The sequence below is a fragment of the Xenopus tropicalis genome, chromosome 1 (genome assembly GCF_000004195.4).
Source record: "Xenopus tropicalis strain Nigerian chromosome 1, UCB_Xtro_10.0, whole genome shotgun sequence".
In the NCBI taxonomy this organism is placed as follows: domain Eukaryota; kingdom Metazoa; phylum Chordata; class Amphibia; order Anura; family Pipidae; genus Xenopus; species Xenopus tropicalis.
This window is the reverse complement of record NC_030677.2, coordinates 153,805,314-153,828,620: the sequence shown is the minus strand read 5'-3', so window position 1 is coordinate 153,828,620 and position 23,307 is coordinate 153,805,314. Positions and strand designations below refer to the sequence as shown.

The window sequence follows — 23,307 nt, the reverse complement described above, 5'->3', positions numbered from 1 at the left end:
TGCACTATATTGGATCTCATCCTGAGTTTAATAAATCCTTTCTAATAGAGAGGAGATAGCAACATTCCCATCCATGCCCTTGTTACATCCCTTAAAAAGAACTGTAACATACTGTTCTGCGGACTCCCCTCTCTAAGCTGACACCCTCGTAATGAATACTACTGCCAGACTCATACACTTCTCCTCCCTCTTCACAAGTGCCACGCCTCTCTGCCAGTCCCTGCACTATTTTTCAAACAAAAGTTTGATCTAAGGCTGATGTCAGACGAGGCGTAGGGCGGATATTTTCGGAAAGCGGAAAACCGCTTGCCGAAAATTCCGCCCTACGCCTCCTACTTGTGCCTGCACCCGAATGAATAGAATACACTTGGGTGCAGGCACATGTAGTGGAAATACGTATAAAAACGCGTGTTTTAAAGTCTCACGTTTTTATGCGTATTTCCACTACATGTGCCTGCACCTGAGCGTATTCCATTTATTGGGGAGCAGGCACATGTAGGAGGCGTAGGGCGGTATTTTCGGCAATCGATTTTCCGCTTGCCGAAAATATCCGCCCTACGACTCGTCTGGCATTAGCCTTACATTCATGTACCCACCTACAAATCACTCAGTGTTGCACCACCATACATCACCTCTCTAGCTACCAAATTCACCCATAGATGTAACCTTAGGTTTGCACAGGGCCTCTTTTCTTCTTGCTCCTGCATCTAAAACTTTTTAAATACTGCGCCCATATTCTGTATCCCCCTCCCCCAGCCCATTACACACTCCCTCAACCTTTTGGGATTCACATGTGGTCTTGTCAAACACCCTGTTACCCCTCAACTCTATTGGTCACCCTTGATTACTTGATTGCCTATTACATTGTAAGGTCTAGAAAGCAACAAAATGCAATTGTAACAATGTTTCTGGTTGTGAAATGTTACCCCCTTAAGCTGTAGAGTGCTGCAGGAGATTGTGGTGCTATATAATTAATAAGGAAAATACATTATTAATGATTTGTATACAGGTATAGGACCCGTTATCCAGAATGCTCGGGACCAAGGGTATTCCGGATAAGGGGTTTTTCCATACATTGGATCTCCATATCTTAAGTCTACTAAAAAAATCAATTAAACATTAAACCCAATAGGACTATTTTGCATCCAATAAGGATTAATTACATCTTAGATGGGATCAAATTCAATGTTTTATTATTACAGAAAAAAAAGGAAATCCATTTTAAAAATCTGAATTATTTGATAAAAATTGAGTCTATGGGAGACAGGTTTTCCGTAATACGCATTGGATCCCATACCTGTATTAATAATGTCAGGAAAGCTCACGTGTCACAGTCTTTCTACTAGATTTATATACTTCAAATCAGCATAGGATATATGTTAGCATGCAAAACAGGTTTGAAAATAAGAAAACACATTTTCCCCACCCCTAAAACACTTTAGTGCATATTTATGCAAGTGGAGCAAACAGAAATATAGTCTGACCAGTGCAATTTTTATTTCTCTTTTTTCTATTTGAGTACAACAAGTAACATCATGGCTTAATCATTCTGACAAATCTACCTGGGTTCAGTGTAAAACATGAACTCTGCAAAGCTTCAGTCTGTGCGGCATAAAAAGCAAACAAAAAGTATTCTCAGGACTAATAACATGATATTCCAAGAACAGCTGTTAACAGTATTTGTTTGTTCTAGTAGAACTGGCAGCACACACAAAGCCTGTAAAAGCACAGGCAGGTGGTCAGCTTGAATTCTGTACAACACTTTACAGTTCATATAGTTTTTTTATTTTTCTTATCCCACATTGTTTTTCAGGATTGTGTGTGCAACCAGTTTGTCATATTTATATGCTCAATTTCCTCGTGCTGGTTTAGGGTTATCAAGATCAATGGACAAGTTGATCAACAACCATGGAACATATTTTACACAGGACAAGAACTTGAGTCAAAGGGGTTAACAGCCAAGAAGCCCATGTGATGGTTATTACTCTATACAAGTCTGAGTCTGTAAAGAGGTTTTAATCTGCTTTATTTTATTTTTGTAAAACATTAATTCGCAACACAATGATCATTATTAAATGATTATTATTAATCTGTAATGTTATGGGTTTATAGTGATGTTAGAGGCCAAGCCATAGCTAGCCAGGATTTGCTTGCAATGGGCCAATTATTCTATTTTACTAATTTGGTGGGCCTGATTATTATAAAACAACAATATCATATTCTCAAAAAAAAATTTGAGTATGCTGGGAGCCATAGGTTTGGCCCATCGACCTCTCTTAAGACAAATTCAACCATTATACAACTGAAGCTTTGTATTCTGTATGCCAAAGGGGTCCTTTGAATTTTTAAATGTTAAATTGGTGAATTATATTAATAGTTTCCATCTAGATCCACTGAGATGTAACAGGCAGAAACCTTCCAATTAAATGTTCCAACGGTAGGTATGTGAAGGTTGCTGTGAACTGTTCCGTCAGAAACACGGTAAAAATAATTCTTCATCTTGAGTCTCTTCCCAAAGGGAGCACTGGTCACAACCATTAAGTGCATTGAAAATGTTATTATTATGCCTTTTCCACCTAACAGATATATTCTGAAAAAATTACAGTTTGGATCAAGTTCAAAAGAAACAGAACAACAAACAATGGTTTAAAAATATAGATCTAAAAAAAACACACAATAACCAAACTATATCCCTTTTAAGAAATAAATCTGTACAGAAAAGTGACATAGAATAGTGCCACATAGTTTAGAAGCGCTGCTGGTATCATTCATAAAGGCAGATCTGTGTTTATTTTTACTACCTAGTAGAGTTTACTGTGTTCAAGTACATCAGCCCCCAGGAGCACATGGAGCCCCAGTAGTAAGAGGGGCTTTACAGGTTTTGATGTTCTTCACAATTCGTCATGTTTGTTCGCACCTGGTGGGGAGCTTTGTTTGAGAAACACTCCCTCCATTACCTTCCAGTAGTTGTGAGCATTTGGATTAGTTATACCATGGACTTCTCTCTGGCCTCGAATTGGGTGTCCATACTGTTCCCCAGTAATTGTTAAGTAGACATTTGTGCCAATGTGCTTGAAACGAACACTCTCTTCGCGTTCCCAGAGTGTGTCACTGCACTGCACCATCCATGCATCCAGATCATCGCCTTCTCCATTATCCCCAAAAGCACTTACCTCCTGTTAAAAGAGTTTAAACGTAAGCTTGATGCTATGTTAAAATAAATATGCTGTTTCTTTACACTCTAAAGACCACACATGACCAAATATTCAAGATGCTGCTGCATAAGTAGCCCTCTTTTTTTGCAACCACTTTCATTCTTCTGCCTATGCTAAAGCGATACAAGGACAATATTAATTTATAACAAATACAAGTATATACCTGTAACAAGCAATAATAAGAACAAATAGTTTGCTGGCTCACCTTTTATCTAGTTTAGAAAAAACGTCAGCTTGTCTTGAAAGAGAAGACTAAAACCTGAAAGGGCGAGCCATAACACTTTCATAAAAGCTTGAGGAACTAAAGCGATATGAAAACTTCTGTTCATAACCTCAGTATTCAAAATTACTCTAGAGTTTAGGCACTTTCAACCTGGATTGTCTTGCTACTAAGATATGGTGAATTCTACATTACTGGCCAATCAGCAAAAAAATGAACCAACCCTACCTATGATTTTGTGTAATGTTTCTATCTGTAGAGATTCAAATTTCATTGATAATATGTACCTGGTTGTTAGAAAGAGGGGAAGGGAAGTGATGCGTGTGCAAGTTCTTTCCAGTGTTCACATGGGTAAGACGGACAGCTTGACCACACTTGATGGGCTCCCCACGTGAGCAGTCGGCATCTGTCTTGCCCCTTATTCTCCAGTAGCTGTTAGCATCATCTGAGGCCTCCACGCCAGTGACAGACTGCTGACCGCTACCTTTTTGGGAAAAAAAGAACATAATTGTAATAATGTACTCAACAATATATTTTACATGGATTTACATTAGCATTCAAAAAAGGATCTAAGGGACACAGTTGCAGAATACCAAATAATGAAATACAACTTCTGTATGCACCCAAATCTATATTACTCAAACATTTAGTTTTTTAACCAGTAGTTTCTTAAAGAAGCCTTCCTGGCAAAATATATAAATACTTGTTTTACACTTGCTCACAAACAGCAAATAACCATACATGAACAGAAGAAAAGCCTGACTCACATTCAGTAATCAGTTGCAATTTAGAAGGGAACCCACCTTTAGGATAACCAGAAATCTGAAAAGCATACAAAAGCGGCACTAATAATGATAAGTGTGAGCCTATAAATAACTCATGTGTATGTACATTAACTTCGTAACTGAATTTTACCCATAATGTCAGTATGTGCTGACACACACACACACACATATATATATAAAAAACAGACCATACAGGGCACAAATATGAACATTTCCTCATTGCTAATGTCTTCCTGCACTTGCGAAAAAGAATAACACAGATGCTTTTCAAAGCCACCTTTAAAGCTGATCCACATGGAAAAGAATCAGAAGGCAACATTGTTTGCATGGGTGATTTAAAGCACAGAGCCAATTTTACACATATTTTTCCACACTAATAAAGTTTGTCACCCAACCAGAACTGTTGTATTTTAACAGCATGCTCTGGCAGTATTTCTAACTGCCATGGTATGCTACTATAGGTACACAATGCAACTATCAGTATATCTGTGTTTCTTAAAGGAACAGTAACACCAAAAAATCAAGTGTATGAAAGAAATTCCAATATAATGTACTGCTGCCCTGCACTGGTACAACTGGTGTTTTGCCTCAGAAACACTACTATGGTTTATATAAAGAATGCAGCTATGTAGCCATGGGGGCAGCCATTCAAAGGAGAAAAGGCACAGGCACTTAGCAGATAACAGATAAAACACTATTGTATTCTACAGAGCATATCAGTTATCTGCTATGTAACCTGTGCCTTTTCTCCTTTTTTCCAGCTTGAATGGCTGCCCCCGGGGCTACACAGCAGCTTATTATATATAAACTATAGTAGAGTTACTGTAGCAAACACACAACTTTTACCAGTGCAGGGCAACAGTACATTATATTTCATTTACTTTAAAACTCTTTAATTTTTTGGTGTTACTGTTCCTTTAACATTTTTCTCTGGGGACCCAAATTAAGTCGAAAAATCATTTTGTGACCCAATTCCTTTAGAACCAACTATGCACCTCATTTTAAAGTATTAATGTCATGGGAAAACATGTTTTTTTCAAAATGCATCAGTTAATAGAGCTTCCTGCATTGAAATCTGTTAATTTTGAAATTTCACATGGGGCTAGCCATACTCTTTATTTCCCAGGGTGCCACAGCCATGTGACCTGTGTTCTGATAAACTTCAGGTCACACTTTACTGCTGAGCTGAAACTTGGATATATAGTAGATATCAGATTAGCACTCAATAGTAAGAAGTCCAACTTGGGACTCCTCCAGTTACATGGAAGTAGGAGAAACAATAGGCTGCCTGGAAGGTGTTCTAATTTGTAGCTCTGGCTCCTTCTGAGATGGCGCCTACACACCAATATTACAACTAAAAACAATAAATTTGTTGGTTCAAGAATAACATTTTAATTTGTAGACTGAATTATTTGCTATGTAAACAGTGTAATTTAGAATTAAAAAGTACAACATAAAAATCATGACAGCCTTAAATCTCTAATGCTGGAAGAAACTTATGTGACCCAATTTACACAGCAAGGAAACCCATTTTTGGGCCAGATTCATAGGTTAAGAATCCGTATTTTATCTGAATAGAGCCTACATAGTTGTGGGTGCGCTTAGTGTGGCTTTCCTTTGCATTTAAACGAGAAAAAGGTACAGCAATCAATCACAAACTTACAGTTTAGGCTGCCAGTTAACAAGCATTCATATATCAGGGAAATATTGAGTTATTCTCTATAAAAAGAGTGGCGCTGCTAACCTCAGAAATAATCTACACAGATTCCTGTGCATCACAATAAATCTCGCAGAGCCCATGTCATGAGGGAGATAATGATCCATCTTGCCTTTATGAGATCTCATTTTATTTTATCATTCTGTGTGAAGAGGAATTCAGGCCTAAAAAAACAGGACTGGATCATTCCGTCCCTCATGACAAGGGGTTGGTTGACAGCTCTACATCTGGTAAGATGTGACATGGCACAAGAGTTGCATGAAAGTTTTTAGAAAATGAATTCCCTGCAGCCCTTGCAGTCAGATTTGCCAGAGTGAACTGTCAAACTAAAGTGAAAGTTGAACTAGTTTGTTTGCATTGAAGACACCTTCAGAAATGGCTGATGAAGTCAAACTGGAAGTGAACCCTTACAAAGACCTTGGCCCATTACTACTAGTGGCCAATATGCAAGTAGCTTGTTGCAAGTAGCACCTACTGTGCAACACTCCTAAGCTCCCCGACTCCTACGCAGTATTCGTAGAGGCTTCTGAGAGTTGCAAGTCTATAACAAGCGTGGAAGCCAGCCACAGCTATAGCCAAATATTTACAGCGTCTCCTTACCCGAGCCGTACTTCACATCATGCGAATGCAATCGCACGTTGTGCCGAGAGTTAAGCAGCTTTACCACGGAACCGCATGTTACATATTCAGCATCCTCCTCACTGCCTTGCCCCCGGTGCAAGATGCTGCACAGGTTAAGAAGTAGGAAGACTTGCCCAAACCCACACAGCAGCATTGCTTCCCCGGCACCTCAATCGAGTCCCGCCGCCACTTCCTTCAACATCTCTCAATAACCAATCAGCTACAGCCAGCGAGTGTAATAGGCGGGACAACAACAAAAACCAATAACCGCTTGCCGCAACACATTTTCAGCCAATAGTTAGCAGATTAGCGTTGGGGGCGGAACGCCGTGACAAAAGCCTATTGGTCGTATAGAGATGTCATTTACCAGAAGTTCTGTTCTAGGCTTCCAGACACGAAATAGTCAGCGATTGGACCAGTGAGCGCCTCATTCACTCTGAGCCAAACTGCTAAAGCAAACACGTGACTTATCCGTGAGAGAAGTGACAGAAGGAAGTGAAATGTTGTTTCAATTGAGAGACGTGTACGCAAACTCTTTATGGTTTTACTGGTTTTATGGTTCACTGTAGTTAATATCCAGGAGATAACCCAACTGGTAGCTAACTGCAGTTTTAGAATATTTGTTTGATATAGGTTTGGATTATTGGGGGGTGAAGTGATAACTATAGGCTCAGGGGTGTAAGGGATAGTGTGGCAAGTGCCCATTACTATTGCAAAATGGACCCGTAATCGAGTGTGTAAAGTTTGGAGTTGATCACGGCTTCTCTTTTTGTCAATGTTACTGCTACTGGTCTTTTAAACGCTTGTAATATTTTCACAGCTTTCCAATAGGTGGAGCCATTTTATCAGAAGACATGGAAAGGCAATACATTTTTACAAATAATGTCACAATTACAAACTGAAAAAGAAGCAGCATGCAAATAAATATTAACAATAAAGAGAACCATGTGATGTAGGCTTTCACTGAAAAACACTCATTCTCTCCATTAGGATTAATGCATATGTAGGGGAAAGTGGATGAAAAGTGGGCATCTCTAAAGGCCCTAGATTAGTACTGTAGTACACATGAAACCCACAAACAATCTAGATAAAGCTGTGAAATTTATGTTAAAGGGATTCTGTCATGATTTTTATGGTGTACATTTTATTTCTAAATTACACTGTTTACATAGCAAATAATTCTACCATTTAAAATGTTATTCTTGAACCAACAAATGTATTTTTTAGTTGTAATATGGGTGTGTAGGCAGCCATCTCAGTGCATTGTGCCTGAGTCTGAGCTTTCAGAAGGAGCCAGCACTACACATTAGAACTGCTTTCAGGTAACCTATTGTTTCTCCTACTCCCCACTTGTCCATTTCTCCAGCTGGGGACACACAATTAATATAGGACTGTCTGGGGTATATTTATCATGTTGTGTAAAAAGTGGAGTGAAGCATTAATGGTAATGTTGCCCAGGGCAACCAATCAGCTATTAGATTTCAACAGTTAGAAAACCAAAGCAAACCATCTCATTGGCTGCTACGAGCAACATCACCGGTAATGATTCACTCCACTTTTTACATGATAAATATATAAGTAAATTGCATAAGTTTTAGTGTAAGGTTATGTAATTTACGCAATTTATAGAACTTTCACAAAAGTTGCCTAGCATCTTAAGAAACTGATGTAACTTGCCTAGAAACTTAGGTAAGTTGCGTACAAGCAAAGGGCAATGCAGAGAAGGGCAGACAGGGGCAAACGCCACTCACCACCAATGAATTAAACAACTTAAGATAATTTCCCCCAATGAACTGACTGACTGAGCACATTTATTATTTATTTAAACTATATGAACTGTTTATTATAGGGAAACATCAACTGTTACTTTTAGAAACTATTTACTGAATTTTATTAGTGTCTCCTTCATCAACTTTCCAGCAGTAAAATGCTCCATAGCAAAATCATTGGGCCCCTACACTTATGCAATTTATGTAACTTAACGTACATATAAACCCCAATGTCCCCCCCAGTTAAAATAATGACTTATTAGCACGTTAATTATTTATACTATTTTTATGAACTAGTTTTTGGGCCCCACAGCAAGATTATTGGGGCCCCTAAACTTACGCAGTTTGGGTAACTAATGCGAAAACCTATGCAACTTCCATATCAAGCAATGACAGCGCAGTGTAGGGGCAGGTAGGTGGGAAGGGGTTAAACTTATGGCAAACTCCACTGACCTCCAATAAACTGAATGACTTATTAGCGCATTAATCAATTGAACTCTTTATATGAACTGCTTATTATAGAGTAACATCAGCTGTTTATATTGCACACACAAGGGGCATGGCCAAAATGTTGGTATTGTGTGCTTGTGTTCATGGGGGGGAGGGGCCTATATAGATAACCTGTGCGGGGCCCAAGAGTTTGTGATGGAGGTCCTGCATGAAAATATATTAAGGGACTAAAACTCGAACAATGAAAATTGTTGCTTTCCATTTATTCTTCTTTTTACATTCCTGTCAGTCAAGCTTGGCACTGTGAGAAATGTGCAACTCACATAAGGGTAACAAAGATCTTAGAAACATAAACTCTATGGCATCTGGCAGCAGGGTCAGAACTAAGGTTAGGCAGATGAGGCACGTGCCTAGGGTGCAACACTGGGGTGGGGGGAGCACTAGAACCCTAGTTATTTACTTCTCCTGCTTGTAAATCCAGTCTGTGCTCACTTGCGGCCATGAATGAATGTGAACCTGCAGGGGTCAGCAGAACAGCAAAAAAGAGAGAGAGAGAGACAGAAAGAGGGTGAAATGGAGTTGGTGAGTGTTGTGGTGGTTAAATTGAGAAATTGTTGCTAAGCAGGGTGTGGGTGATGCTGGGGGCTTGTCTAGAATTCCATTCTGCATTGGCCCACCTTTGCCAGGCAGTCAGGTCCTTGACTACAAGTTCTGTAGATTGTATGATCTGTGACAGATAAAGGTTTAAAGCAGAAAGCAGACATTTCTATTGCTGTGAGTTTGATATTAGCTGTATTGTGTTGAGGGATCTTATACCTGTTGTCTTAACAAAATATAAAAGGTCCACCTTGTGGTTTCACAACTGGATATACATGGTGCAAATGAAAAGTGAAAAGATGTAAACATTTTTTAAGTTTCTCTAATTTCCTTTTGAACTTGCCATGACTTTTCACCTTGGTCCACTCACAAGGTAGAATGGTTTTACACCTTGTCAAAAGACTTCTAAACACTTTTTGTTACAGAACCAATTAGGAAAGTTGGGAAAATCTCTGATGATAGAGAAAGATTATTGATTTTTGTTTTTATTTTTGGTGACATATTTTGACAAGTTTGCAATAAAGTGTAAAAAATGTAACCCTACTGGGAAAACATAAAATGTTATAGAAAAAACAATTAGACCTTACATATACATTCTGTACAGTTAGGGCATTCTTATCTTCTGCTGTTACTGAGGTTATGCTAACCAATATTCTGTGTGTTCACCCCACTATTGCTGCACACCATTACTTCCTGTGCACTCCAGTTTCTTGCCACCTACCTTCTTCCATTTTAGTCATATTAACTACTCCTAAATCTTAAACTAATTTCCTAATTTACTTGGCTTACTTTTTTAGTAAGAGAGACTTTTGACTAGCTTTTTTATTGACTTTCTTTTTACTTCTTTGTACCTTGGACATCTGATTCTTGGACACAGGCTCTGGTTCTGCTTAAATGGGAACATGATCATAAAAATTAAAATATAAGCTTCATCTCATGGAAATATGACTAAAGTATAATCAACTAGAAAGCTGTACTGAAATAATCAAGTTATTCCTCAGTATCCTCGGAAGTTCTTATGTGTGTGTGTTTGCATATATTCTGGCCAAATCATTAGCAATTTTACTATAGTTACATTAACCTTAACTAGCTAGTCTAAGTAGCTCTCCCAGGAAACGCTTACAGCTGGTCTATACTATACACATGTGCAGAAGGGTTGCTTTAAGGTACCAGCAAGCTCTGGGCAAAATTTCATTGGTGGGCCCCAACATCCCAAGAAATTTGTGATAGAATAACCCCTTAACCACATTATGTTCAATATAGTAAGGCAAACAATGAAAAACACACATGGAAAGCTATTTGCATCAGGCTGTATCATTCATCAATCACCAGCTAAGCTTGGTTTTTGGTGACCCATATAGAAAGGACATTGCTTAGGGGCGGTGTTGTTGATGCTTGCACGAAGTTGCCAGGTAGGCTTGCCATAACCTGACTAAGGAATTCTATATTTAGAAGAATGCAGTTGTGCAAGTAACTCCTTTTTTCAATTGATTACGTTTGCCTCAGAAGGCACTGTCCATCTTTCTACACACGTTTACTATCCATCCACACAGGGATTCCCTTTCTTTGATATTGAAAAAGACTGACAGAAACATGTATGCATCAGAAATTGACTCTTATGCTACAAATTCATGGTCTCGTTTTACCACTTGGCACCCTTTCTTATTTAACAAACACAATTCAGCACTCTAGTGGAAACTAGTGTCACTTAATCCATAAAGCCTGTTTCACACATCTGTTATGCTGCCTTACTTACTCAGCTTTTAGCCAAGTCCTCAATTTTGATAATAAATGCTATATTTTATCCTACTTTTGTGCAGGGCGGGAACTAGGGGTAGGCAGAAGAGGCTCCTGCCTAGGGCGCAACGATGAGGGGGGTACCAGACAGGTACCTCTCCTGCCTACCCCTAGTCCATGCTCTCTTGCCCCAGTCACTGCTTACAGTTGTGCGCCCGCCTCTGCTTTTGTGCAGCTGCTAAGTGTCTCCTTGCAATTCACCACAATGAGTTACCTTATCATTAAAAAAATTGACCATATAATCACACATAGTAGCATCTGTATTTGGTCCTCACTTAGGAAAAGGGCACGAGGGGCGGATTGTCAGCCTGAGGATAAGTGCAGGCTGACAATCCACCCCTACACTTAAAAAACTTCTAGTTGTGCCTGCACTTGAAACCATTGAATCTGCCCGGGTGCAGGCACACTAGACTTGGCGTAAGTGTTGCAGACAAAACCCTTATTAACTCATTGGAAACTTTGCATAACATTTGTAAATAGGGATCCTGTGGGTACAAAATTCAGCAAACTTACTACAATACCAAGAATTAAGTTGGTGCCTATTACAAAGGGGTGTGTGTGTGTGTGTCAAAAAGGCTGCATCAGCATTGTAGTTGTAGTTCTAATGACCTGAGCAACAACACCCACACAAATAGAAAATGTAACATAAATTACTTAGCTTTTATTGTTACTGTATTCCAGAAATAACCAGTTCAGTATCAGTTCAGTACAAGCAATGACTCCTTTAACCTTTAGCTGCCTGAAATAAAAGTGATGTTCCAAAGTTCCTTACACCAAATCAGTATTCCAAGATGAGGCTACTTAAATCAGGATGAAATTCTCTCTTAAATTTTTTCTACTCCCACACAAAGAACTAACTTGCCGAAATCAGCTTGAGCTTTGTACCTTATTACAACTGTGTATATCGTAACCACAGTCTGTATTTACTATAAAATATTTACCATGATTGTAAGTCATTGGGTTCCTTGAGTTTATGTTGTGCAAAATATGCAGAAATGATGGAAACCTAAAGTTTTATTTGCTATAACTAAATTAGTTATTTTGCAAATCATTAAAATTGTTAAATCATTAAAATCACAAATCATTAAAATCAGTTCTGGGACAACTCCTACCCAACAGTGTGTATAATTAAATGGGAATTCCACTCAAACACAACTTAAGTTTTTTGGAAATAAACATAATTTTAAGCAACTTTGCGATATATATAAATTAAAAAATATGCAGCCATTTTATGATTTTTAATGTATTTATATGGTTAAGAACAGTTACCTAAGCCTAGCCATCTGTTCTCCTGCTGATCTGGCTGACTACATTGGACAAAAAAATGTAACAATAGTTGCTTGCCTCAGCCTGACTCCTCCAAATCCCACAACAAAGTTAGGCAGGTTATATATAGGCATTAAAGGAACAGTAACACCAAAAAATGAAAGAGCTTTAAAGTAATAAAAATATAATGCACTGTTGCCCTGCACTGGTAAAACTGGTTTGTTTGCTACAGTAACACTACTATAATTTATATAATAAGCTGCTGTGTAGCTCCGGGGGCAGCCATTCAAGCTGGAAAAAAGGAGAAAAGGCACAGGTTACATTGCAGATAACGGATAAGTTCTGTAGAATACAATAGTGTTTTATCTGTTATCTGCTATGTGCCTGAGCCTTTTCTCCTTTTACTGTTCCTTTAAGGTTGAACTTGATGGGCGTGTCTTTTTTCAACCTAACTTACTATGTATTATGAAGCTTTACCTTTTAGTTGAACAAACAAAAATAAACAGAATACTACTGTACTGGCCTTCATTATAAAGAGTTAATAGATAATAGTACAAAAAGCAAAAATCTTAACATTGGGGCTCATTCACAAACAGAATATAATGTTTTTTTGAGCAAACTGTATAGTGGCATTAATTCATGTGCTAATAAGTCAAACAGTCCAGTGAAATTTGTCCTATGTTTAAACCCTTTACACTTATGCACCTGGCAAACTCCTCTACATTGTCATTGTTTGATAAGTAAATTATGTAAATTGATTAAAGGAGAAGGAAAGTCATTTTGGCATTTTATTGGCAATAGATTAGCAACATTAGCGCCACCTAGAACACTATATTTATTCTGCAAAAAAGCTTTACCGTACCTGAATAAAGAGCCCTAAAAGCTCCTTCCTTTTGTTTAAGATTGCAGCTGTCATTTTAGCTTGGTCTTTGTAGCTTCCTGCTGCAGCTTTAGCAGTTGGAAGCTCAGATCACACATTCCTAAGGGTGGGGGGAGTACATGCTTATGAATTCTTATGGGAGGGGGGAGCAGGAGAGAGGAGAGAACTGAGCAGGCTTGTGCCCCAAAACTGAAGAAGCCATAAAGGGGAGGAAGTCAGATACTGAAGAACATGTTCACAAAAAGGGAGACAAAAAATCTCAGTGCAGCGTTTCTGTGAGTGCTTATGGCTGTATTTACATAGACCTTTCTGATAAAGCTTACTTAGTTTTTACCTTTCCTTCTCCTTTAAGTTTTGGGGACCTCCATGTAAGGAAGACATACACCACACCACATCTTCCTGCAATAAATGTGTTAAAGGCATTTGCTGGTATGCTGGTGTGCTTCTTCCTTACATGAAGATCTGTGGAATTGGCTTGGAAGCAGCTGAGGAACTGAATGCACCCTATGGAAGTGGTGTGCCAAAGAATCAATTACTGTTAAACTTTTAATTTTTGGGGACGCACTGATCTTGCTGTGGAGCCAAAATAACTAGTTAGTATCATTTCATAAAATAGTACAAATGATTATTTAATGTTCTAATAAGTCAGTCAGTTCATTGTGGGTCAGTGTAATTTATCTTAGGTTTCTTGATTTGTAAGTGGTCAGTGGAGTTTGCCCTAACTTTAAACCTTCCCACCTACCTGCCACTGCCAGCTGCTCTGCCTTGTCATTGCTTTATAAGCAAGTTACGTAATTTTTTTATGTAAGTTTCTAGGCAAGTTATGAAATTGTATAATATTGTAAGTTCATGCATAAATTACATAATTTCTGTAAATTTGCAGTGCATGCTGGGCCCCCCTTCAGATCACTGTTTCAGCTGCCATAGTCTTTTCTTTATTACAAAAGATGAGGTTTTCTGCTGAAACCCAGCATGAGCTTGCAAACTCATGCATTGTTTCCTTTATGACTGCTAAAGCCAGAAGACTTGAGCAATCATAAATTGGCCCTTGGTGTGCCATAAGTCTAAAGGTGTCCATAAACGGGCCGATTTTAGCTGCCAATATCGGCCCTTTAGACTGATTCAGCAGCTTATCGGCCCATGTATGGGCTCCACCTATGGGCCTCCCCAACCGTCATCTGGCCTGAAATTCCAAAGATCCCGATCAGACAGGTTTGATATTTCCATCGGATCATGGATCACATTGATTCATTGATGCGGCCCTGAATTGACGGCACCTATGCCCTCTATTTTAATTCAATTGTTTAGCCCTCGGGCATTTTCGCGGGACAGTCCCTCTTTTGACAGCTCAACCCACAGTCCCTGATTCTTACTGAAAAGTCCCTCATTTCCATTTGATCTCCTGCACTGAACGCTAAAAAAGATACAAATGTTTCTCAAACTTAATTAAAAAGTAGCTTTTTGCAGAGAGGCCAGAAAATGTAACGAACGTCACCTGCACTTAGAAACATTGTTTCTTGCTTTTAATTAAATAAGTGGGCTTTTGGCAGAGAGACCAGAAAGGTAAAAAGCCCCCCTGCCTGAGATACAATTGTAACTAATAAGCTAAACGGATCTCTTAAGGCAGTGATCCCCAACAAGTAGCTCGTGAGCAACATGTGCTCCCCAACCCCTTGGCTGTTGCTCCCAGTGGCCCCAAAGCAGGTGCTCATTTTTTGATAACTTGGCTTGGAGGCAAGTTTTGGTGGCATAAAACCAAGTGAAAAGACAAACAGAGCCTTCTTTAGGCTGCCATGCCACATAGGGGCTTCCAAATAGACAATCATAGCCCTTATTTGGCACCTCCAGGTACCTTTTTCATGCTTGTGTTGCTCCCCAACTCTTTTTACTTTTGAATGTTGCTCACGAGTAAAAAAGGTTGGGGATCCCTGTCTTAAGGGAACTGAGATTTGCAGCTTAAAGGGCAATTTCAGTATTTTTAACAAAACTGTAATAACACATAAAACAAGACCCCAAACCCGCCAGAAATGTATTCAAACTTTAAATAACCTTCCAAATGTAGACAAATAGGAGTAGCATTTAGGGGGCATGGTCAAAAAAATTCACCATGCTGCTTGCAGCATTTATTTTTGTCCCTCTTTCCATTTTGAAAATGTTGGGAGGTATGCCCTATGGCCAAACTCAAATTAGTCTGATATCAGCCACCCATACGTGGGCATATAGGGAGAAGATCCGCTTGCTCAGCAAAAGTGTATGGTCACTTTGACTGGCCCTTGCTCTCTCCAATCTGACCAGATCTTATTTTTTGTTGCTCCCTCTAGTCATATAAATGTTGATAATTCTTTTAAAAGAGTGTTTTGAATTCACTTCTGGCTGCAAAGGTGGGAGGAAAACACCATTTCCCTTAGGGTCCTGTTTAAACAAACAATTTTTGATTAATGAATTAATCAATAGCAAGGACATTTCTTCATGTGGTTCTATGTGGTGGATCCCCTATTCGTTCCACATCAAGGACCCACATAAGGAAACACAGCCTGTACTTTTCAAAGAAGTTGTATTAACTCCACTGCACCAAATCCAGGATTCTTTCTGAAGCAAACAGACCACCACTGTAAGGCAACATAATATTATATTACATTATATTTTAATAACTTAAAAAGACTTTCACATTTTTGGCGTTACTGTTTCTTTAAGCAAAGAGGTGTGAACGCCTCAACCTCAGGTGGGTGTGGCTAGAACATGTGCGCTGTGGTGGGGGCGTGGCTGATTGAGAGATAGCGGGCACAGCGGAGGATTGTGCGATGCTGGCGGAAATGAGAGAACCAGCAGAAGAGGACCTGAGCCACAGTGCCCCAGGGGAGGTAAGGGTGTTGGAAGTAGAAGGGTGAGTGATAAGGAAGGGAGTGTGGGCAGTGTGACTGTGCAGTAATTGGAGTGGTTACGCAAGACGCCATGGCAATATAAAGAAGCTGCACTGCGCTAGCCCCAGCTTTATGCTGTGACGATGCGGCAACCGATGCCCTTCACGAGTGTCTCCATGGGAGCTGCCCGTTAACCCACGCAATTTACCTACACTCTGTGACCCCGGTAGATATCTGTAACTAGTGCTTCCCATCCCATATGGCTCTGGGGAGGCTTGGCTTCCGGGCTGCTGGGGCCAGTCGCCACTAGGGAGGCACTCGGCATGGTGCATCATTACCTCCATAATCCCCTATGCTGGCAATCCCTTCACTTGCCTTTACCTATGTCGGCACTTAAATTGCTGCCTTATGTAGCGCTAAGCTGTTCAGCACCGAGCGCTAGTCCTCGCCCTGACTCGGGCTGTTGTACTGTGTGGCGCTCACACGGGGCACTGACCTGGGGGCTTCTGCATTGCTAGTTAATAAGTCTTTCACTCGTTGGTGGACTATATTGCTACTCACAGAATGGGCCATTTCACTTTGCTGGCAAGTTATATATATATATATAAAATATAGTAATTACTATAATGAATTAATATATGTAATTATTATATAAATGAATGATTACCTTCTGTTGTTGGCGCAATGTATTGCTACTTTAATATGTAGATATTCATAAACACAGGTGTGAGTGTGGGACATTTTCTGGTTTAATAATAGCTTGGAACTGATCCCAGTTGCTGGTGGGTTATGGTTGTGTTGCCCAATGTTGCCTGTTACTGAATTCCCCTAAAATATACTGTTTCTGGCTTTTACAGTTAGTATGGTTACCCACACTTCTCGCAAGGCACTAGAAATTGTCCTAATATTACTTTTTCCCATATGTTACTTCACACACATCAACAGCACATATCAGAGTGTGTCTCTGTTTCGTGGTCTTTAATGATATTTGCTATTTCTGGCTTTTATGTAGGAACACCACATTGCACTTTGTTCCATTTTTATGACAGGGCTGGTTAGAGGGTGTGGGAGAGCTGCCAAGGAGATGTTTGCTTCTTGGATGCAATTGCTGAGTAGGAGCATGGAGATGTTTGCTAGTCCATATCTCCGTTTCATATTTATTTTTTCTCTTGGACACTTTTTAAAGTTTATTTGTCTTTCCTTACTTATGATTATAGTTACATAGTTACATAGGGTTGAAAAAAGACCATTGTCCATCAAGTTCAACCCATCCGAGTAAACCCAGCACACAACCTATACTAACCAATCTATACACTCACATACATAAACTATATATATATACAACCAGTAATACTAACTGTAGATATTAGTATCACAATAGCCTTGGATATTCTGCTTGTTCAAGAACTCATCCAGGCCCCTCTTAAAGGCATTAACAGAGTCTGCCATTACCACATCACTAGGAAGGGCATTCCACAGCCTCACTGCCCTCACCGTGAAAAACCACCTACGCTGCTTCAAATGGAAGCTCCATTCCTCTAATCTATAGGGGTGACCTCTGGTGCGCTGATTGTTTTTATGGGAAAAAAGAACATCCCCCAACTGCCTATAATCCCCTCTAATGTACTTGTACAGAGTAATCATGTCCCCTCGCAAGCGCCTCTTTTCCAGAGAAACAACCCCAACCTCGACAGTCTAACCTCATAGCTTAAATCTTCCATCCCCTTTACCAGTTTAGTTGCACGTCTCTGCACTCTCTCCAGCTCATTAATATCCTTCTTAAGGACTGGAGCCCAAAACTGCACTGCATACTCAAGGTGAGGCCTTACCAGGGACCTATAAAGCGGCAAAAATATGTCCTCATCCCTTGAGTCAATGCCCTTTTTTATACAAGACAGCACTTTATTTGCTGTAGTAGCCACAGAATGACACTGCCTGGAATTGGACAACTTGTGATCTACAAAAACCCCTAGATCCTTCTCCATTAAGGAAACCCCCAACACACTACCATTCAGTAGATAGTTCGCGTTTATATTATTCATTCCAAAGTGCATAACTTTGCACTTGTCAACATTGAACCTCATTTTCCAGTTTGCTGCCCAGTTTTCCAATTTTGTCAAATCGCTCTGCAAAGCGGCAGCATCCTGCATGGAACTTATAGTTTTGCACAATTTAGTGTCATCAGCAAAAATATTATTTTTATTATTATTATCTCCAGCTCTCAACTTATTTAGCCACCATTGCCCAATATTACACTGTTTATGATATCTTTCACTCTCATTGACCGATTATACTTATTTTTTGGCAGGTTCTTTCCAAAAACACACTGGTTCTAATTATATTATTATTATTAGTAGTAGTAGTATTATGAACACTGGAGATCACAGTCTAAAAAGGAGAAGGTTTATGTGACACTGTAATGTGGGCAGAGGAAAAATTAGAAGACAACAAAATAACATGGCAATGAGTTATGGATTTCAACAGGTGGCATATTGTGTATATTGAAGCTGTGCTAGGCTAGATGTGGGTAAGCATCTCTAAAGAAATGTGTTTTAATAGAATGTTTTATAGCAGAGAATTTGGGAGAAGGTCTGGTGGACCGTGGAAGGTAATGATGGTGTCATCTTGGGCAAATTCCTCAGTGTATGTAAAGAGATAATGAGAAAAATGATGAGGGACAGAGCATTACAAAGGTGTATTGCAGAGATCCATGTTTTGCCAGTAGCATGAAATAATGGGATTAAAGAACAAATGCTTAACTGTAGCACAGTGGTCTTTAGCCTGTCTGTGAATCTCCATTTGGTGCTGGAATGCATCCCCCAGTGATTGGCTGCAAAGGGATCCGGGGAGCAGAAGTATAATAGGTACAGCTCAAAAGTCCACAACAGGATTTCTGATCACTTCCTTTGTATTTACGTAATGGGGTAAAGTTGCAGCTCTCCATTATGGTTTCAAGTCTGTGATGTAAGCTGCACCTCTTCAAAGAAGTGAAATGGTTAATGTGGCCTGTCTAAGTAATGCAGTCCCTGGATAATTGGCCAGGTTGGGTGTGCCTCAGTGTGAGAATAAATACACCTGCCTATCTAACTGCTCCTAGTACAAGCTTCAGAGCATAAGGACTTGGGCTTAGCCCTGGGAGGCTTGCTCTATGTACTTACACATTAGAAAACATTCTGACTCCTCCTTTATTGTTTCCTTGAATTTGCTGAAAGAAGTTACAGCAGCATGTAGGAAGAAAGTTACACACGTTTATTGTTGGTATGCAAACTAATAGCAATGCCTAAATTATTACCAGGAGAGAAATCTTTGTGTGTCTTATTTATATTAAAGTTATGTTCTGCAGCTCCCAATTTTGGAATATAAATTCATGTAGTAGTGAAAGTGAACAGGGACTGCAGTTAGCTTGGGGCTACAGTTTAGCATGCACACATACAAAATGCAGCCCTTGTTTAGAGTTGCAAATGTTTTTCAACTACACAACCAATCTGAAATATTAGAAGTGGCTTCAAGGTGTAGGTCACCCTTCTTGAACATACTTCCTACAGTGTCTGCAGTAGATATATAATCTGTGACTCTCCATTTGGTACAGGAATTCATCCCCCAGTGATTAGCTGCCAAAGGATCCTGGGAACAGAAATATATTAGATATGATAACTCTTAACAATTCCATTTCACTTTAAATGGAGGGGGGGGGGGGGGCAATTTTTATTTTTAGAGTTTTCATTATATGGCATCATTCTCTATATCTCTTGCGTTTTTCATCTTCATATAAGGGAGCCATCCACCAGACAAAAATGTAAACACGAAGCTCTCGTAAGGTGGACTAAACACTTATGGTTTATTTGGTCCTCCTGCAGGGATGAGGCGGAGCCCCTGCAGCAATGCTTTGCCCAGTCTTCAGTGCTCCCAGCATTCGTTTCAGTACATGTGTATATGGGCAGAGTGCAGTTTTGCAAATTTGGTGCTTTAGTGTTTTGCTTGTGATAAGACTGACATTGTTAAACCTGACAAAATAGCCGTGGTCACAACCTTGACATTAGTGTCTATTGAAATGACATGTCTTTGTTTTCTAAATGGCATATTATGATGTCACAATTTGCTTCTTATATCTGATATCAGTTAGAATATAATGCATTGAAATATGCTTATACTGTAGATACTCCCCACCAGGCAGGCATAGTATGTTACGAGACAACAAATGTTTTATTCATCAGATTCTTTGTATTATACACATAGTTGTTTTGTTTTATTGTGGAGTGGTTGCAGCATATAAAAAACATTTTCTTGTTCTATTCTATTCATGCAGGTCACTCCCCTAGAGAATGTCTCAGGAACCAAGGATCAAACTGGTGGTCACAGGAGATGACTTTGGTTACTGTCCACACAGGGATAAAGGAATTGTGGACTGTTTCCATGCTAAGGCTATAACAAATGTGTCTCTTATTATAAATGGCAGCTCTGCTGCTAGTGCAGCCAGCCTAGCTCAGAGGTAAGCAAACATTGGAGTTGTAGTATGTTGCTAAGAGATTTTTTTAGGCAAACATATATTATACCCCAGGTCCATACTGGGATCACAGAAGGCCCTGGCATTTTAAGTTTACTTAAAACATCCTCCATGGGCCCTGTATATAGTGACTCCTGAAACAGTATAGCAAAAAGCAGCTGGTTAAAGCAACAGTAACACTAAACTTTTCAATTCAGGTTTCACATCCAACCCCATCTAATAACTAGTCTGCCATTGTAACACTTCTCTACTATAATTTGTTGACCACTAATTACACTTCTGAAATAGGTCACACTGCTCTACAGGACCTTCCAACGTATGACAATTGGGCGACATATACTTTTAAAAGCTGTGCCTCGTGTGCTCCCTTGCTGAATACATACATGGCTGAATTGATCTTACGTAGCTGTTAGTGATAAGCAAAATTTTTTTTGCCAGGTATGGATTCGCTGCAGATTTTCACATTTCGCCATTGGGGGATTTTTTCGCGAAACAGGTGTAAAAATTCACAGTGAGGCAGAAAACATTGGCATGGAAAAAAAAATTGTCATCAACAAAAAATGCCGCATATAACAATTTTTTTTTTTTTTTTTTGCAACACGGATTCGCTCATTACTAGTTGCTGCCATCTAACTCTGGAGTTGTGGAAAGGTGTCTCTGGACTAAAGAATGGGAGCCAGAGTGGTGTAAATATTCTCTAATAAGTTATCTAGTATCTCTGTTATAAAAGCATGACTGAGCCACTGCTTCAAGAGAGAAAAGAATTAGATAATTGAGTGATTGCACTGTGCAAGCTTAAAGGTGACTGTTTTTCAAAATAGAAATTTACCAATTTTTCCTAAACTGCCTAGACTTGCATAACTTTCCATGAAGTTATATCAAATTAGGCTTTTCTACGGCACTGTTCTACAGAACATGGTGACACTACGTCGTTAATGTAATAATAATAGTAATTTGCCTTTTAGATATAATATCCCGATTGGCTTGCATGCCAATCTCTCAGAGGGATTCCCAGTGTGTACAGAGCTCAAGCAGAATTCCTCCTTGATAAATGGCCAGGGTGTTTTTCATGGCAAAATGGGAATCAGGAAAATGTTATCTCAAGGTCTTCTTGATATGTCTGAGGTAAGATCATCATTTATAACTTGAGTGTGTACGGAAAGTAAAGCTTATTTGTATTTACAGAAGACCTACCTAGCTCTAAAGTAAGCAAAAGGGAAATCTCATTCTGTAATGCACCCCAGTGATCTAAAAGATTTTCTTCTAGTAAATGCACAATAATTTTTTCACCAGGATGGCAACATCAAAAGACTTGAAATTTTCATTACCTTACAGCGCTCTCTCCACCATTACGTAGCTCTCTTCAATACTGTTCAACTTTTTATGTGTATTAGGATAGTTATTTCTTTTACCACATGCTCAGACTAGGGACCATAAGCAACCCTTTGAGGGTCACATCAGATCTGCTGGCCTACAGTTGTTCAGCAGAGCTATTTTTTTTCTCATTTATTAAGTGTGACAATTTCTGACTATGTAGCACTGATTTTCTTCTTAAATTTCAGGTCAGAAAGGAGCTATGTGCACAGATCAAGCTTTTCTGTGAGCTGACTGGGATAAACCCGCAACATATGGATAGCCACCAACATGTCCATGTGCTTCCAGGTAATATAAATGACGCAGACCAGAAATATGAACAGGTTTTACTTATTACAAATTCACTTTTCATTTGGTCGTGTGAATATAAAGTTTAGGTTAAGTGCACAACATTTACCAAAACGTGTGACTATATACAGTACTACTTCTAGTGCGCTTATGAGGACTGATTGACTGAGAGGTCCAATGGAAAACTTAAGCATGCTTCTCTAGAGGATTTACCTACTAACATCTAGGCTGATTCCTAAAGATCGTCAGCTGATTTATAAACATGGGTGCTATGTTGTACAATGGCTGCAATGACAACTAGCAATTTATTTTGAACAGTCTCCTTCAAGCTACAAAATGGAAGCGAAGACCTGATAGGATGGAAGCAAAGACTTGATGGGCAGTTGCACTTGTGCAATTTAGCACAAAATTAGTGGTAGAGTGGTAGTAGGTTTCCTAAAATTAAATTGAATTGGATTGGGTTACTGAGTTTCTATGCACGTAAGCTGATACATAGCTTGTTGCTTTAAGGGGCAATTTATCATATGGAGCATTTTTTTTTTCTGTGCATTACAAATTGTGTGATATTCCCAACAAAAATAGTGAGCTGTAAACAAAATATTACAAGAAGCTGAATATTGCAATTGGGTATACTGAATCTTGTTGTCTGATATTGTGATCAGGAATTCGGGAGGTGTTTGCGCAAGTACTAGAGGAACATAGGATTCATTTTACTCGAATTCCTGTGGAACTTGGTCTGCACAGGTGTACCTGGTTACCTGACACATTGATGGAGTTTTATAAAGGGGTAGAGGAGGATGCCCTTAATGCAATTGAGGTTTTCAGGAGCCATAGAATTCGGTAAGGCACTAGCCTAATATAAACATAATTATTATCTTTCCATTTCCTTTTCTAACAATGGCAACAAAGTCTGCTTAGCGACAATAACCCAGTAAGCTTTTTTGACCAGCCTTTGCATCGTTT

The 23,307-nt window shown here is 39.3% G+C and overlaps 2 protein-coding genes across 9 annotated transcripts in view; one reads left to right on the top strand and one right to left on the bottom strand.

Annotated features, from left to right (window-relative positions):
- The window catches only part of ydjc (YdjC chitooligosaccharide deacetylase homolog), a 74,565-nt gene that overhangs the window by 50,497 nt on the left and 761 nt on the right, over positions 1–23,307 (top strand). The window contains exons 1-5 of one of the 8 annotated variants that reach the window (XM_012959278.3): positions 16,059–16,178; positions 20,485–20,667; positions 21,648–21,807; positions 22,245–22,344; positions 23,007–23,184. In XM_012959278.3, the coding sequence (XP_012814732.1) occupies positions 20,501–20,667; positions 21,648–21,807; positions 22,245–22,344; positions 23,007–23,184 (605 nt within the window). In that variant the 5' untranslated portion in view covers positions 16,059–16,178; positions 20,485–20,500. 8 annotated transcript variants of the gene reach the window in all.
- On the bottom strand, positions 1,479–6,736 carry sdf2l1 (stromal cell-derived factor 2-like 1). Its single transcript, NM_001008032.1, is given in 3 exon segments — positions 1,479–3,176; positions 3,723–3,919; positions 6,538–6,736. Coding segments are annotated over 3 exon segments (657 nt in total). The 5' UTR covers positions 6,713–6,736; the 3' UTR covers positions 1,479–2,891.